The 14,808-nt window shown below is 48.9% G+C and overlaps 1 protein-coding gene across 1 annotated transcript in view; it reads left to right on the plus strand.

The window, feature by feature from the left end:
* The window catches only part of MED21 (mediator complex subunit 21), a 31,162-nt gene extending 26,530 nt beyond the window's left edge, over window positions 1-4,632 (plus strand). Inside the window, exon 4 of the mRNA XM_063929123.1 lies at window positions 4,036-4,632. Coding sequence (XP_063785193.1) covers window positions 4,036-4,212 — 177 coding nt within the window. The 3' untranslated portion in view covers window positions 4,213-4,632. The remainder of the gene's footprint in view (window positions 1-4,035) is intronic.
* The last annotated feature ends 10,176 nt before the right edge of the window (window positions 4,633-14,808 follow it).

Here is a 14,808-nt window from a genome sequence, read left to right on the forward strand (position 1 = left end):
CAGGAGACTATCCTGAAGTGTATATATACACACACACTGGTGTTATACTGCGACCAGCAATCGCCTCAGCCTGGATGTGCAGTGCTGGGGTGGCTTGGTCAGACTCCCTGACAATATTGATACCCTGGATAGGGACAGTATATTACTGACTGTAGAGCATTTAAAAGATGCATTTTTATACATGCGTGATGCACAGAGGGATATTTGCCGACTGGCATCACGAGTAAGTGCTATGTCCATTTCCGCCAGAAGGGGGTTATGGACTCGGCAGTGGTCAGGTGATGCCGATTCTAAAAGGCATATGGAAGTATTGCCTTATAAAGGGGAAGAGTTATTTGGGGTAGGTCTGTCGGACCTGGTTTCCACGGCAACGGCTGGGAAATCCACGTTTTTACCCCAGGTCGCCTCTCAGCAAAAGAAGACATCGTATTATCATGCGCAGTCCATTCGGCCCCATAAGGGCAAGCGGGCAAAAGGCTCCAGTTTTCTGCCCCGTGGCAGAGGGAGAGGAAAAAGGCTGCAGCAAACAGCCAGTTCCCAGGAACAGAAGTCCTCCCCCGCTAAGTCCTCAGCATGACGCTGGGGCTCTACAGGCGGACTCAGGGACGGTGGGGGCCCGTCTCAAGAATTTCAGCGCACAGTGGGCTCGCTCACAAGTAGATCCCTGGATCCTTCAGGTAGTATCTCAGGGGTACAAATTGGAGTTCGAGACGTCTCCCCCTCGCCGTTTCCTAAAGTCTGCCTTACCGACGACTCCTTCCGACAGGAAGGCGGTCTTAGAAGCTATTCACAAGCTGTATTCCCAGCAGGTGATAATCAAGGTACCCCTCCTGCAACAAGGAAAGGGGTATTATTCCACAATGTTTGTGGTACCGAAGCCGGACTGCTCGGTGAGACCCATTTTAAATCTAAAGTCATTGAACACTTACAATATGGTGTCTCTGGACATCAAGGATGCTTACCTGCATGTCCCGATTTACCCTTCTCACCAAGGGTACCTCAGGTTTGTGGTACAGAACTGCCACTATCAGTTCCAAACGCGGCCGTTTGGATTGTCCACGGCACCGCGGGTCTTTACCAAGGTAATGGCCGAAATGATGATACTCCTTCGAAGGAAGGGAGTTTTAATTATCCCGTACTTGGACGATCTCCTGATAAGGGCGCGATCCAGGGAACAGTTGGTAGTCGGGGTAGCACTATCTCAAGAAGTGTTACGACAGCACGGTTGGATTCTCAATATTCCAAAATCGCAGCTGATCCCGACGACACGTCTTCTGTTCCTAGGGATGATTCTGGACACAGTCCAGAAAAAGGTATTTCTCCCGGAGGAGAAAAACAGGGAGTCATCCGATCTAGTCAGAAACCTCCTAAAACCAGGTCAAGTATCGGTGCATCAATGCACAAGGGTCCTGGGAAAAATGGTGGCTTCTTACGAAGCAATTCCATTCGGCAGATTCCACGCAAGAACTTTCCAGTGGGACCTGCTGGACAAATGGTCCGGATCGCATCTTCAGATGCATCAGAGGATAACCCTGTCACCAAGGACAAGGGTGTCTCTCCTGTGGTGGTTGCAGAGTGCTCATCTTTTAGAGAGCCGCAGATTTGGCATTCAGGACTGGGTCCTGGTGACCACGGATGCCAGCCTTCGAGGCTGGGGAGCAGTCACACAGGGAAGAAATTTCCAGGGAGTGTGGTCAAACCTGGAGACCTCACTTCACATAAATATCCTGGAGCTAAGGGCCATTTACAATGCCCTAAGCCAAGCGAGACCTCTGCTTCAGGACCAGCCGGTGTTGATCCAGTCAGACAACATCACGGCGGTCGCCCACGTAAACAGGCAGGGCGGCACAAGAAGCAGGAGGGCAATGGCAGAAGCTGCAAGGATTCTCCGATGGGCGGAAAATCATGTGATAGCACTGTCAGCAGTGTTTATTCCGGGTGTGGACAACTGGGAAGCAGACTTCCTCAGCAGACACGACCTCCACCCGGGGGAGTGGGGACTTCACCCGGAGGTTTTCCACATGATTGTAAGCCGTTGAGAAAAACCAAAGGTGGACATGATGGCGTCCCGTCTCAACAAAAAACTAAAAAGTTATTGCGCCAGGTCAAGGGACCCTCAGGCGATAGCTGTGGACGCCCTGGTAACGCCGTGGGTGTACCAGTCGGTTTATGTGTTCCCTCCTCTGCCGCTCATACCAAAGGTACTGAGAATTATAAGAAGGAGAGGAGTAAGAACTATACTCATGGCTCCGGATTGGCCAAGAAGGACTTGGTACCCGGAACTTCAAGAGATGCTCACAGAGGACCCGTGGCCTCTACCTCTAAGAAGGGACCTGCTCCAGCAGGGACCCTGTCTGTTTCAAGACTTACCGCGGCTGAGATAGACGGCATGGCGGTTGAACGCCGGATCCTGAAGGAAAAAGGCATTCCAGATGAAGTCATCCCTACTTTGATTAAAGCCAGAAAGGATGTAACCGCAAAGCATTATCATCGCATTTGGCGGAAATATGTTGCGTGGTGCGAGGCCAGGAAGGCCCCGACGGAGGAATTTCAACTGGGTCGATTCCTGCATTTCCTGCAAACAGGAGTGTCTATGGGCCTCAAATTGGGATCCATTAAGGTTCAGATTTCGGCCCTGTCGATTTTCTTCCAGAAAAAACTGGCTTCAGTTCCTGAAGTTCAGACATTTGTCAAAAGGGTGCTGCATATACAGCCTCCTTTTGTGCCTCCAGTGGCACCTTGGGATCTCAATGTAGTTTTGGGGTACCTAAAATCACATTGTTTTGAACCACTTAAATCTGTGGATTTGAAATATCTCACGTGGAAAGTGGTCATGCTGTTGGCCCTGGCTTCGGCCAGGCGCGTGTCGGAATTGGCGGCTTTATCCTGTAAAAGCCCTTATCTGATTTTCCATTCGGACAGGGCGGAATTGAGGACTCGTCCTCAGTTTCTCCCTAAGGTGGTGTCAGCGTTTCACCTGAACCAGCCTATTGTGGTGCCTGCGGCTACTAGGGACTTGGAGGACTCCAAGTTGCTAGACGTTGTCAGGGCCCTGAAAATTTATATTTCCAGGACGGCTGGAGTCAGGAAATCTGACTCGCTGTTTATCCTGTACGCACCCAACAAGCTGGGTGCTCCTGCTTCTAAGCAGACTATTGCTCGCTGGATTTGTAATACAATTCAGCTTGCGCATTCTGTGGCAGGCCTGCCACAGCCAAAATCTGTAAAAGCCCACTCCACAAGGAAGGTGGGCTCATCCTGGGCGGCTGCCCGAGGGGTCTCGGCTTTACAACTTTGCCGAGCTGCTACTTGGTCAGGGTCAAATACCTTTGTAAAATTTTACAAGTTTGACACTCTGGCTGAGGAGGACCTTGAGTTTTCTCATTCGGTGCTGCAGAGTCATCCGCACTCTCCCGCCCGTTTGGGAGCTTTGGTATAATCCCCATGGTCCTTACGGAGTTCCCAGCATCCACTAGGACGTCAGAGAAAATAAGAATTTACTTACCGATAATTCTATTTCTCGTAGTCCGTAGTGGATGCTGGGCGCCCATCCCAAGTGCGGATTGTCTGCAATAATTGTACATAGTTATTGTTAACTAATCGGGTTCTCCTCTGTTATCATGCTGTTAACTGGGTATAGTATCACAAGTTGTACGGTGTGATTGGTGTGGCTGGTATGAGTCTTACCCGGGATTCAAAATCCTTCCTTATTGTGTACGCTCGTCCGGGCACAGTATCCTAACTGAGGCTTGGAGGAGGGTCATAGGGGGAGGAGCCAGTGCACACCAGGTAGTCCTAAAGCTTTCTTTTTGTGCCCAGTCTCCTGCGGAGCCGCTATTCCCCATGGTCCTTACGGAGTTCCCAGCATCCACTACGGACTACGAGAAATAGAATTATCAGTAAGTAAATTCTTATTTTTTTTATTTTTTTTCCCCCCTGAAGTCTTTGTATTTTCCTTTCTGTGATGCCAGTGGTTGCTAATGCTGATATGAGCTGTACATGGGCAGCTGGTATTAATGCTTTGTGTGTTTGAAGGCTGCCAGTCTGTACCAGCTGGAAGAGGAGAACCACGCAGCCGCTACCCGCCTGGAGGAGACGGTCTACAGGGGGGACATGCTCCTGGAAAAGATACAGACGGCACTCGCTGACATTGCCCAGTCTCAACTGAAGACGAGAAGCACAATCCACACACAGGCTCCTCCTGAGAGCTAGCACTAGGGGGCGATGTCATACCTGGATAGAGCGAGCGTTACTCAGCCCGTGACTGCTTACTAAAGCATTGCACAGCGACATGAAGGAATTGTTCATCGGCCAGACATCACTGTGTGTGTGTGGGGGCAGGGGGGTTGTCTTATCTTAATATGCTCTTCAGTTGGTTCTTGCACAAGCTATTTCAGTAAGCAGCTTCTATTAACAGGTCTGCACTCTCCGTCCTCCAATACGTCTGTGCTGGGCCTACTTCATTTGAAAAGCTGCGATGACTTCTTTTTGCAGCAACAGAACTATTGTTTCGTACAATTCCAGCGTTTCCGGCAATCACAGCATTCAATGACCTCCCCCATGGATTTCAGTGCTAGATGCACGGCAGCTGTTTCTATCAAGAATTTTTGCTAATAAAAATGATGAAAAATATTACTCTTGCGCTTGTTTACTTTCTAATAATTACATAGTCTAAACACTGTAATTACGCCTTGATTCGTCAAGGGCTAATTATTAATATGTAAGGTTGTAAAAAATCCATTACAGGTGACTCGGCCACTTCCTGTTAATGAGCTCACAATGAAGTTATTGTGTTTACCGCTGATTGTAACACGTGTCCCTGGTAGTATCATTAAGTCTCCAGATTGTGAGCTCTTCTGCCACAATTTCCCAGTTTCCATGCTGCGTTGGTGGGGAATAGCATTGATCTATATTACTGCGGGACTCTTGGTATCTTGCAGTTGTATATTTTAAATAGAGCTTTTTATTTTATTAGTGGGGAAAACCATGCAAAAAAATATAATACCCACAAACACCCTTAGTTCTTCTGCAGCTCCAGAACATTACATGAATGTAGTTCCCCACTTCTCCCGTCTATGGAAATGTTAAATATATGCACTTCATTCTAGATCTGACAAAGGTGTAGTGACTGATACAATATTATATACAGTATCTAGAAGAATAAGGCATTAAATCTTTCCCATTGACATCTGTCACAATTATGCCGTCGTGATGGGCAAGGCATGTTGGGAAATGTAGTTTACCAGTGGGTAACTTATTTATTAAGGGGTATATTCAATTGATGTCTGATCCTTTCCGACGGAAAGGATCCGACATTTCAGTATTCAATTCTCAACCAAAACTGACGGGATTTGGCCGTTCACGACAATGCCAATCTGACTTTTTTTAAAGGGGTGTCTAACCCCCACAGAGTTTGTAAGTCATACGTGTACCAAGTTTGTTGTAAATAGGTCCAGGCATTCGGGAGTTATGCTGTCTCCTTAAATACTCTGTGTTGCTGGCTGACCCCCACAGTGTTTGTTTCCAGAGTGTAAATCATATGTGTACCAAGTCTGTTGTAATTTGCTGCAGGCATTCCAGAGTTATGCTATCTGCTGAAATACTCAGTGCTGCTGTCCCACCCATAAGGGTGCTAGGGGTGTCTTCCTCCCACAGAGTTTGTTTCCAGATTGGAAGGCATGTGTGTACCAATTTTTGAGTACATTGCTCCAGCAATTCTGGAGTTATGCTGTCTCCTGATATACTCTGTGCTGCTGTCTGCCCCCCTAGGGGTGCTAGGGATTTCTAATTGTTTTAGTTGCCTCTGCCGTGTTTTAATATGCTTGTATGTAAAAATTTCACGATCTGCGCTTGTAAACTGTGGATTTGTGTAGAAAGACAGAAGGACATATTTCTCTAACGTCCTAAGTGGATGCTGGGGACTCCGTAAGGACCATGGGGAATAGCGGCTCCGCAGGAGACTGGGCACATCTAAAGAAAGCTTTAGGACTATCTGGTGTGCACTGGCTCCTCCCCCCATGACCCTCCTCCAAGCCTCAGTTAGATCTCTGTGCCCGAACGAGAAGGGTGCACACTAGGGGCTCTCCTGAGCTTCTTAGTGAAAGTTTTAGATTAGGTTTTTTATTTTCAGTGAGACCTGCTGGCAACAGGCTCACTGCATCGAGGGACTAAGGGGAGAAGAAGCGAACTCACCTGCGTGCAGAGTGGATTGGGTTTCTTAGGCTACTGGACATTAGCTCCAGAGGGACGATCACAGGCCCAGCTTGGATGGGTCCCAGAGCCGCGCCACCGGCCCCCTTACAGAGCCAGAAGGCAGAAGAGGTCCGGAAAATCGGCGGCAGAAGACGTCCTGTCTTCAACAAGGTAGCGCACAGCACTGCAGCTGTGCGCCATTGCTCTCAGCACACTTCACACTTCGGTCACTGAGGGTGCAGGGCGCTGGGGGGGGGCGCCCTGAGACGCAATAAAAACACCTTGGATGGCAAAAAAAATGCATCACATATAGCTCCTGGGCTATATGGATGCATTTAACCCCTGCCAGAATCCATAAAAAAGCAGGAGAAAAGTCCGCGAAAAAGGGGCGGAGCCTATCTCCTCAGCACACTGGCGCCATTTTCCCTCACAGCTCCGTTGGAGGGAAGCTCCCTGTCTCTCCCCTGCAGTCACTACACTACAGAAAGGGTTAAAAAAAGAGAGGGGGGCACTAATTAGGCGCAGTATTAACTATACAGCAGCTATAAGGGGAAAAACACTTATATAAGGTTATCCCTGTATATATATAGCGCTCTGGTGTGTGCTGGCAAACTCTCCCTCTGTCTCCCCAAAGGGCTAGTGGGGTCCTGTCCTCTATCAGAGCATTCCCTGTGTGTGTGCTGTATGTCGGTACTTTTGTGTCGACATGTATGAGGAGAAAAATGATGTGGAGACGGAGCAGATTGCCTGTAATAGTGATGTCACCCCCTAGGGGGTCGACACCTGAGTGGATGAACTGTTGGAAGGAATTATGTGACAGTGTCAGCTCTGTATAAAAGACAGTGGTTGACATGAGACAGCCGGCTACTCAGCTTGTGCCTGTCCAGACGTCTCATAGGCCGTAAGGGGCTCTAAAGCGCCCGTTACCTCAGATGGCAGATATAGACGCCGACACGGATACTGACTCCAGTGTCGACGGTGAAGAGACGAATGTGACTTCCAGTAGGGCCACACGTTACATGATTGAGGCAATGAAAAATGTTTTACACATTTCTGATAATACGAATACCACCAAAAAAGGGGTATTATGTTTCGGTGAGGAAAAACTACCTGTAGTTTTCCTGAATCTGAGAAATTAAATGAGGTGTGTGATGATGCGTGGGTTTCCCCCGATAACAACGGATAATTTCTAAAATGTTATTGGCATTATATCCTTTCCCGCCAGAGGTTAGGGTGCGTTGGGAAACACCCCCTAGGGGGGATAAAGCGCTCACACGCTTGTAAAGGCTCTACCTTCGCCTGAGATGGCCGCCCTTAAGGATCCTGCTGATAGAAAGCAGGAGGGTATCCTAAAAGGTATTTACACACATACTGGTGTTATACTGCGACCAGCAATCGCCTCAGCCTGGATGTGCAGTGCTGGGTTGGCGTGGTCGGATTCCCTGACTGAAAATATTGATACCCTAGATAGGGACAGTATATTTTTGCCTATAGAGCATTTAAAAGATGCATTTTTATATATGCGTGATGCACAGCGGAATATTTGCCGACTGGCATCAAGTCTAAGCGCGTTGTCCATTTCTACCAGTAGAGGGTTATGGACACGTCAGTGGTCAGGTGATGCGTATTCCAAACGGCATTTGGAAGTATTGCTTTATTAAGGGAGGAGTTATTTGGGGTCGGTCTTTCAGACCTGGTGGCCACGGCAACAGCTGGGAATTCCACGTTTGTACCCCAGGTCGCCTCTCAACATGAGAAGACGCCGTATTATCAGGCGCAGTCTTTTCGTGGACAAGCGGGCAAAAGGTTCCTCATTTCTGCCCCGTGACAGAGGGAGAGGAAAAAGGCTGCAGAAATCAGCCAGTTCCCAGGAACAGAAACCCTCTCCCGCCTCTGCCAAGCCCTCAGTATACGCTGGGGCTTTACAAGCAGAATCAGGCACGGTGGGGGGCCCGTCTCAATGAATTTCAGCGCACAGTGGGCTCACTCGCAAGTAGACCCCTGGATCCTTCAGGTGATATCTCAGGGGTACAAATTAGAATTCGAGACGTCTCCCCCTCGCCGTTTCCTAAAGTCGGCTTTACCGATGTCTCCTTCTGACAGGGAGACAGTTTTGGAAGCCATTCACAAGCTGTATTCCCAGCAGGTGATAATCAAGATACCCCTCCTGCAACAGGGAACGGGGTATTATTCCACACTGTTGTGGTACCGAAGCCGGACGGCTCGGTGAGACCGATTCTAAATCTAAAATCTTTGAACACTTACGTACAGAGGTTCAAATTCAAGATTGAGTCACTCAGAGCAGTGATTGCGAACCTGGAAGAAGGGGACTACATGATGTCTCGGGACATCAAGGATGCTTACCTTCATGTCAAAATTTACCCTTCTCACCAAGGGTACCTCAGGTTTATGGTACAGAACTGTCACTATCAGTTCAGACGCTGCCGTATGGATGGTACACGGCACCCCTCGTCTTTACCAAGGTAATGGCCGAAATGATGATATTCCTTCGAAGGAAGTGAATTTTAGTTATCCCTTCCTTGGACAATTCCCTGATAAGGGTAAGATCCAGGGAACAGTTGGAGGTCGGTGTAGCACTATCTCAGGTAGTGTTGCGGCAGCACGATTGGATTCTCAAGATTCCAAAATCGCACCTGGTTCCGACGACGTGTCTTCTGTTCCTAGGGATGATCCTGGACACAGTCCAGAAAAAGGTGTTTCTCCCGGAGGAGAAAGCCAGGGAGTTATCCGAGCTAGTCAGGAACCTCCTAAAACCGAGCCAAGTCTCAGTGCATCAATGCACAAGGGTTCTGGGTAAAATGGTGGCTTCCTACGAAGCAATCCCATTTGGCAGATTCCACGCAAGAACTTTCCAGTGGGACCTGCTGGACAAATGGTCCGGATCGCATCTTCAGATGCATCAGCGGATAACCCTGTCACCAAGGACAAGGGTGTCCCTCCTGTGGTGGTTGCAGAGTGCTCATCTTCTAGAGGGCCGCAGATTAGGCATTCAGGACTGGGTCCTGGTGACCACGGATGCCAGCCTGCGAGGCTGGGGAGCAGTCACACAGGGAAGGAATATCCAGGGCTTATGGTCAAGCCTGGAGACATCACTTCACATAAATATCCTGAAGCTAAGGGACATTTACAATGCTCTAAGCTTAGCAAGACCTCTGCTTCAAGGTCAGCCGGTGTTGATCCAGTCGGACAACATCACGACATTCACCCACGTAAACAGACAGGGTGGCACAAGAAGCAGGAGGGCAATGGCAGAAGCTGCAAGGATTCTTCGCTGGGCGGAAAATCATGTGATAGCACTGTCAGCAGTATTCATTCCGGGAGTGGACAACTGGGAAGCAGACTTCCTCAGCACGACCTCCACCCGGGAGAGTGGGGACTTCACCCAGAAGTCTTCCACATGATTAAAAACTCGACAGGTATTGCGCCAGGTCCAGGGACCCTCAGGCAATAAGCTGTAGACGCTCTGGTAACACCGTGGGTGTACCAGTCAGGGTATGTGTTCCCTCCTCTGCCTCTCATACCCAAGGTACTGAGATTGATAAGATGGAGAGGAGTAAGCACTATATTCGTGGTTCCGGATTGGCCAAGAAGGACTTGGTAACCGGAACTTCAAGAGATGCTCACGGAGGATCCGTGGCCTCTACCTCTAAGAAGGGACCTGCTCCAGCAAGGACCCTGTCTGTTCCAAGACTTACCGCAGCTGCGTTTGACGGTATGGCGGTTGAACGCCGGATCCTGAAGGAAAAAAGGCATTCCGGATGAAGTCATCCCTATCCTGATCAACGCCAGGAAGGATGTAACCGCAAAAACATTATCACCGCAATTGGCGAAAATATGTTGCGTGGTGCGAGGCCAGTCAGGCCCGACGGAGGAAATTCAACTGGGTCGATTCCTACATTTCCTGCAAACAGGAGTGTCTATGGGCCTGAAATTGGGGTCCATTAAGGTTCAAATTTCGGCCCTGTCAATTTTCTTCCAAAAAGAACTAGCTTCAGTCCCTGAAGTTCAGACGTTTGTAAAAGGGGTACTGCATATACAGCCTCCTTTTGTGCCTCCAGTGGCACTTTGGGATCTCAATGTAGTTTTGGGTTCCAAAAGTCACATTGGTTTGAACCACTTAAATCTGTGGAGTTAAAATATCTCACATGGAAAGTGGTCATGCTGTTTGCCCTGGCCTGGGCCAGGCGCGTGTCAGAATTGGCGGCTTTATCCTGAAAAAGCCCTTATCTGATTTTCCATTCGGACAGGGCGGAATTGAGGACTCGTCCTCAGTTTCTCCCCAAGGTGGTTTCAGCGTCTCACCTGAACCAACCTATTGGTGGTGCCTGCGGCTACTAGGGACTTGGAGGCCTCCAAGTTGCTAGACGTTGTCAGTGCCCTGAAAATATATGTTTCCAGGACGGCTGGAGTCAGGAAATCTGACTCGCTGTTTATCCTGTGTGCACCCAACAAGCTGGGTGCTCCTGCTTCTAAGCAGACTATTGCTCGTTGGATTTGTAGTACAATTCAGCTTGCACATTCTGTGGCAGGCCTGCCACAGCCAAAAATCTGTAAATGCCCACTCCACAAGGAAGGTGGGCTCATCTTGGGCGGCTGCCCGAGGGGTCTCGACTTTACAACTTTGCCAAGCAGCTACTTGGTCAGGAGCAAATACGTTTGTAAAATTCTACAAAATTGATATCCTGGCTGAGGAGGACCTGGAGTTCTCTCATTTGGTGCTGCAGAGTCATCCGCACTCTCCCGCCCGTTTGGGAGCTTTGGTATAATCCCCATGGTCCTTACGGAGTCCCCAGCATCCACTTAGGACGTTAGAGAAAATAAGAATTTACTTACCGATAATTCTATTTCTCATAGTCCGTAGTGGATGCTGGGCGCCCATCCCAAGTGCGGATTGTCTGCAATACTTGTACATAGTTATTGTTACAAAAATCGGGTTATTATTGTTGTGAGCCATCTTTCAGAGGCTCCTCTGTTATCATGCTGTTAACTGGGTTCAGATCACAGGTTATACGGTGTGATTGGTGTGGCTGGTATGAGTCTTACCCGGGATTCAAAATCCTTCCTTATTGTGTACGCTCGTCCGGGCACAGTATCCTAACTGAGGCTTGGAGGAGGGTCATGGGGGGAGGAGCCAGTGCACACCAGATAGTCCTAAAGCTTTCTTTAGATGTGCCCAGTCTCCTGCGGAGCCGCTATTCCCCATGGTCCTTACGGAGTCCCCAGCATCCACTACGGACTATGAGAAATAGAATTATCGGTAAGTAAATTCTTATTTTTTGCTTTTATATAGCAGATCTGTATTTTTGGGGGGAGATTGAGGGGAAGGGTTCTTGTTTAAAGTGGAGTTACGTGTGTATTAATGTGTTATAGTGGGGGGGTAATTTATCTGTTCCTCACACTTGAGCACAGCTCTGGTTAATCAGTTGCTCACTGCATGCTGCTGTGTGGTGGCATATTCCCATGAAAGTTTGTCCCACATCCATGGTCAACGATTTTATTGATGGATAACTTGATTAAACCTATCTTACTTCCTGGACGGGATTGTGGATTACAGTTTTTACAAAGCAAATAAGAATAACAACCACTCGCTGAGAGCTCCCAGCCAGACGAGATGGATTGCCAAACTGGTTTAAGGCAGTGTAAAACACCCATCTATCACTTTCATGTGGATGGATAGATTGATCATATGGTTCAAAGTGCTCTCGGTATTTGACTTTTGTTCCACTTTAACCACTATTTTTCTCTGACGTCCTAGTGGATGCTGGGAACTCCATAAGGACCATGGGGAATAGCGGCTCCGCACTAGACTGGGCACAAAAGTAAAAGCTTTAGGACTAGCTGGTGTGCACTGGCTCCTCCCCCTATGACCCTCCTCCAAGCCTCAGTTAGATTTTTGTGCCCGGCCGAGAAGGGTGCATGCTAGGTAGCTCTCCAGAGCTGCTTAGAGTAAAATAGGTTTTTTTTATTTTCAGTGAGACCTGCTGGCAACAGGCTCACTGCATCGTGGGACTAAGGGGAGAAGAAGCGAACTCACCTGAATGCAGAGTGGATTGGGCTTCTTGGCTACTGGACATTAGCTCCAGAGGGACGATCACAGGTTCAGCCTGGATGGGTCCCGGAGCCGCGCCGCCGGCCCCCTTACAGAGCCAGAAGAGCGAAGAGGTCCGGAAAAATCGGCGGCAGAAGACGTTCCTGTCTTCAATAAGGTAGCGCACAGCACTGCAGCTGTGCGCCATTGCTCTCAGCACACTTCACACTCCGGTCACTGAGGGTGCAGGGCGCTGGGGGGGAGCGCCCTGAGACGCAATAAAACATGTTTTAAACCTTATATGGCTAAAGAAATGCATCACATATAGCTCCTGGGCTATATGGATGCATTTAACCCCTGCCAGTTTTCCTAAAAAAAGCGGGAGAAAAGGCAGCCGAAAAGGGGGCGGAGCCTATCTCCTCAGCACACAAGCGCCATTTTCCCTCACAGCTCCGCTGGAAGGACGGCTCCCTGACTCTCCCCTGCAGTCCTGCTACAGAATCAGGGTAAAACAAGAGAGGGGGGGCACTAATTGGCAGAAAATACATATACAGCAGCTATAGAAGGGAGAAACACTTATATAAGGTTATCCCTGCATATATATAGCGCTCTGGTGTGTGCTGGCAAACTCTCCCTCTGTCTCCCCAAAGGGCTCGTGGGGTCCTGTCCTCTATCAGAGCATTCCCTGTGTGTGTGCTGTGTGTCGGTACGATTGTGTCGACATGTATGAGGAGGAAAATGATGTGGAGGCGGAGCAATTGCCTGTAATAGTGATGTCACCCCCTAGGGAGTCGACACCTGACTGGATGGTCGTATGGAAGGAATTACGTGACAGTGTCAGCACTTTGCAAAAAACTGTTGACGACATGAGACAGCCGGCAAATCAGTTAGTGCCTGTCCAGGCGTCTCAAACACCGTCAGGGGCTCTAAAGCGTCAGGGGCTCTTACCTCAGATGGTCGACACAGACCCAGACACGGATACTGACTCCAGTGTCGACGGTGACGAGACAAACGTAATGTCCAGTAGGGCCACACGTTACATGATCACGGCAATGAAGGAGGCTTTGAACATTTCTGATACTACAAGTACCACAAAAAAGGGTATTATGTGGGGTGTGAAAAAACTACCCATAGTTTTTCCTGAATCAGATGAATTAAATGAGGTGTGTGACAAAGCGTGGGTTTCCCCCGATAAAAAACTGCTGATTTCTAATAAATTATTGGCATTATACCCTTTCCCGCCAGAGGTTAGGGCGCGTTGGGAAACACCCCCTAGGGTAGATAAGGCGCTCACACGCTTATCAAAACAAGTGGCGTTACCGTCTCCTGATACGGCCGCCCTCAAGGAACCAGCTGATAGAAAGCTGGAAAATATCCTAAAAGGTATATACACACATACTGGTGTTATACTACGACCAGCAATCGCCTCAGCCTGGATGTGCAGCGCTGGAGTGGCTTGGTCGGATTCCCTGACTGAAAATATTGATACCCTGGATAGGGACAGTATATTGTTGACTATAGAGCATTTAAAGGATGCATTACTATATATGTGAGATGCACAGAGGGATATTTGCACCCTGGCATCAAGAGTAAGTGCGTTGTCCATTTCTGCCAGAAGAAGTTTATGGACACGACAGTGGTCAGGTGATGCGGATTCAAAACGGCATATGGAAGTTTTGCCGTATAAAGGGGAGGAGTTATTTGGGGTCGGTCTATCAGACCTGGTGGCCACGGCGACGGCTGGAAAATCCACCTTTTTACCCCAGGTCACCTCTCAGCAGAAAAAGACACCGTCTTTTCAAACTCAGTCCTTTCGTTCCCATAAGGGCAAGCGGGCAAAAGGCCACTCATTTCTGCCCCGGGGCAGAGGAAGGGGAAAAAGACTGCAGCAAGCAGCCTCTTCCCAGGATCAGAAGCCCTCCCCCGCTTCTGCCAAGTCTTCAGCATGACGCTGGGGCTTTACAAGCGGACTCAGGCACGGTGGGGGCCCGTCTCAAAAATTTCAACGCGCAGTGGGCTCACTCGCAAGTGGACCCCTGGATCCTGCAGGTAGTATCACAGGGGTACAAATTGGAATTCGAGACGTCTCCCCCTCGCCGGTTCCTGAAGTCTGCTCTACCAACGTCTCCCTCCGACAGGGAGGCAGTATTGGAAGCTATTCACAAGCTGTATTCCCAGCAGGTGATAATCAAGGTACCCCTCCTACAGCAGGGAAAGGGGTATTATTCCACGCTGTTTGTGGTACCGAAGCCGGACGGCTCGGTGAGACCGATTTTAAATCTGAAATCATTGAACACTTACATAAAAAGGTTCAAATTCAAGATGGAATCACTCAGAGCAGTGATAGCGAACCTGGAAGAAGGGGACTATATGGTGTCTCTGGACATCAAAGATGCTTATCTCCATGTCCCAATCTACCCTTCTCACCAAGGGTACCTCAGGTTTGTGGTACAGAACTGTCATTATCAGTTTCAGACGCTGCCGTTTGGATTGTCCACGGCACCACGGGTCTTTACCAAGGTAATGGCCGAAATGATGATTCTTCTTCGAAGAAAAGGCGTCTTAAT

This window comes from Pseudophryne corroboree, chromosome 6 (assembly GCF_028390025.1).
Source record: "Pseudophryne corroboree isolate aPseCor3 chromosome 6, aPseCor3.hap2, whole genome shotgun sequence".
Classification (NCBI taxonomy): domain Eukaryota; kingdom Metazoa; phylum Chordata; class Amphibia; order Anura; family Myobatrachidae; genus Pseudophryne; species Pseudophryne corroboree.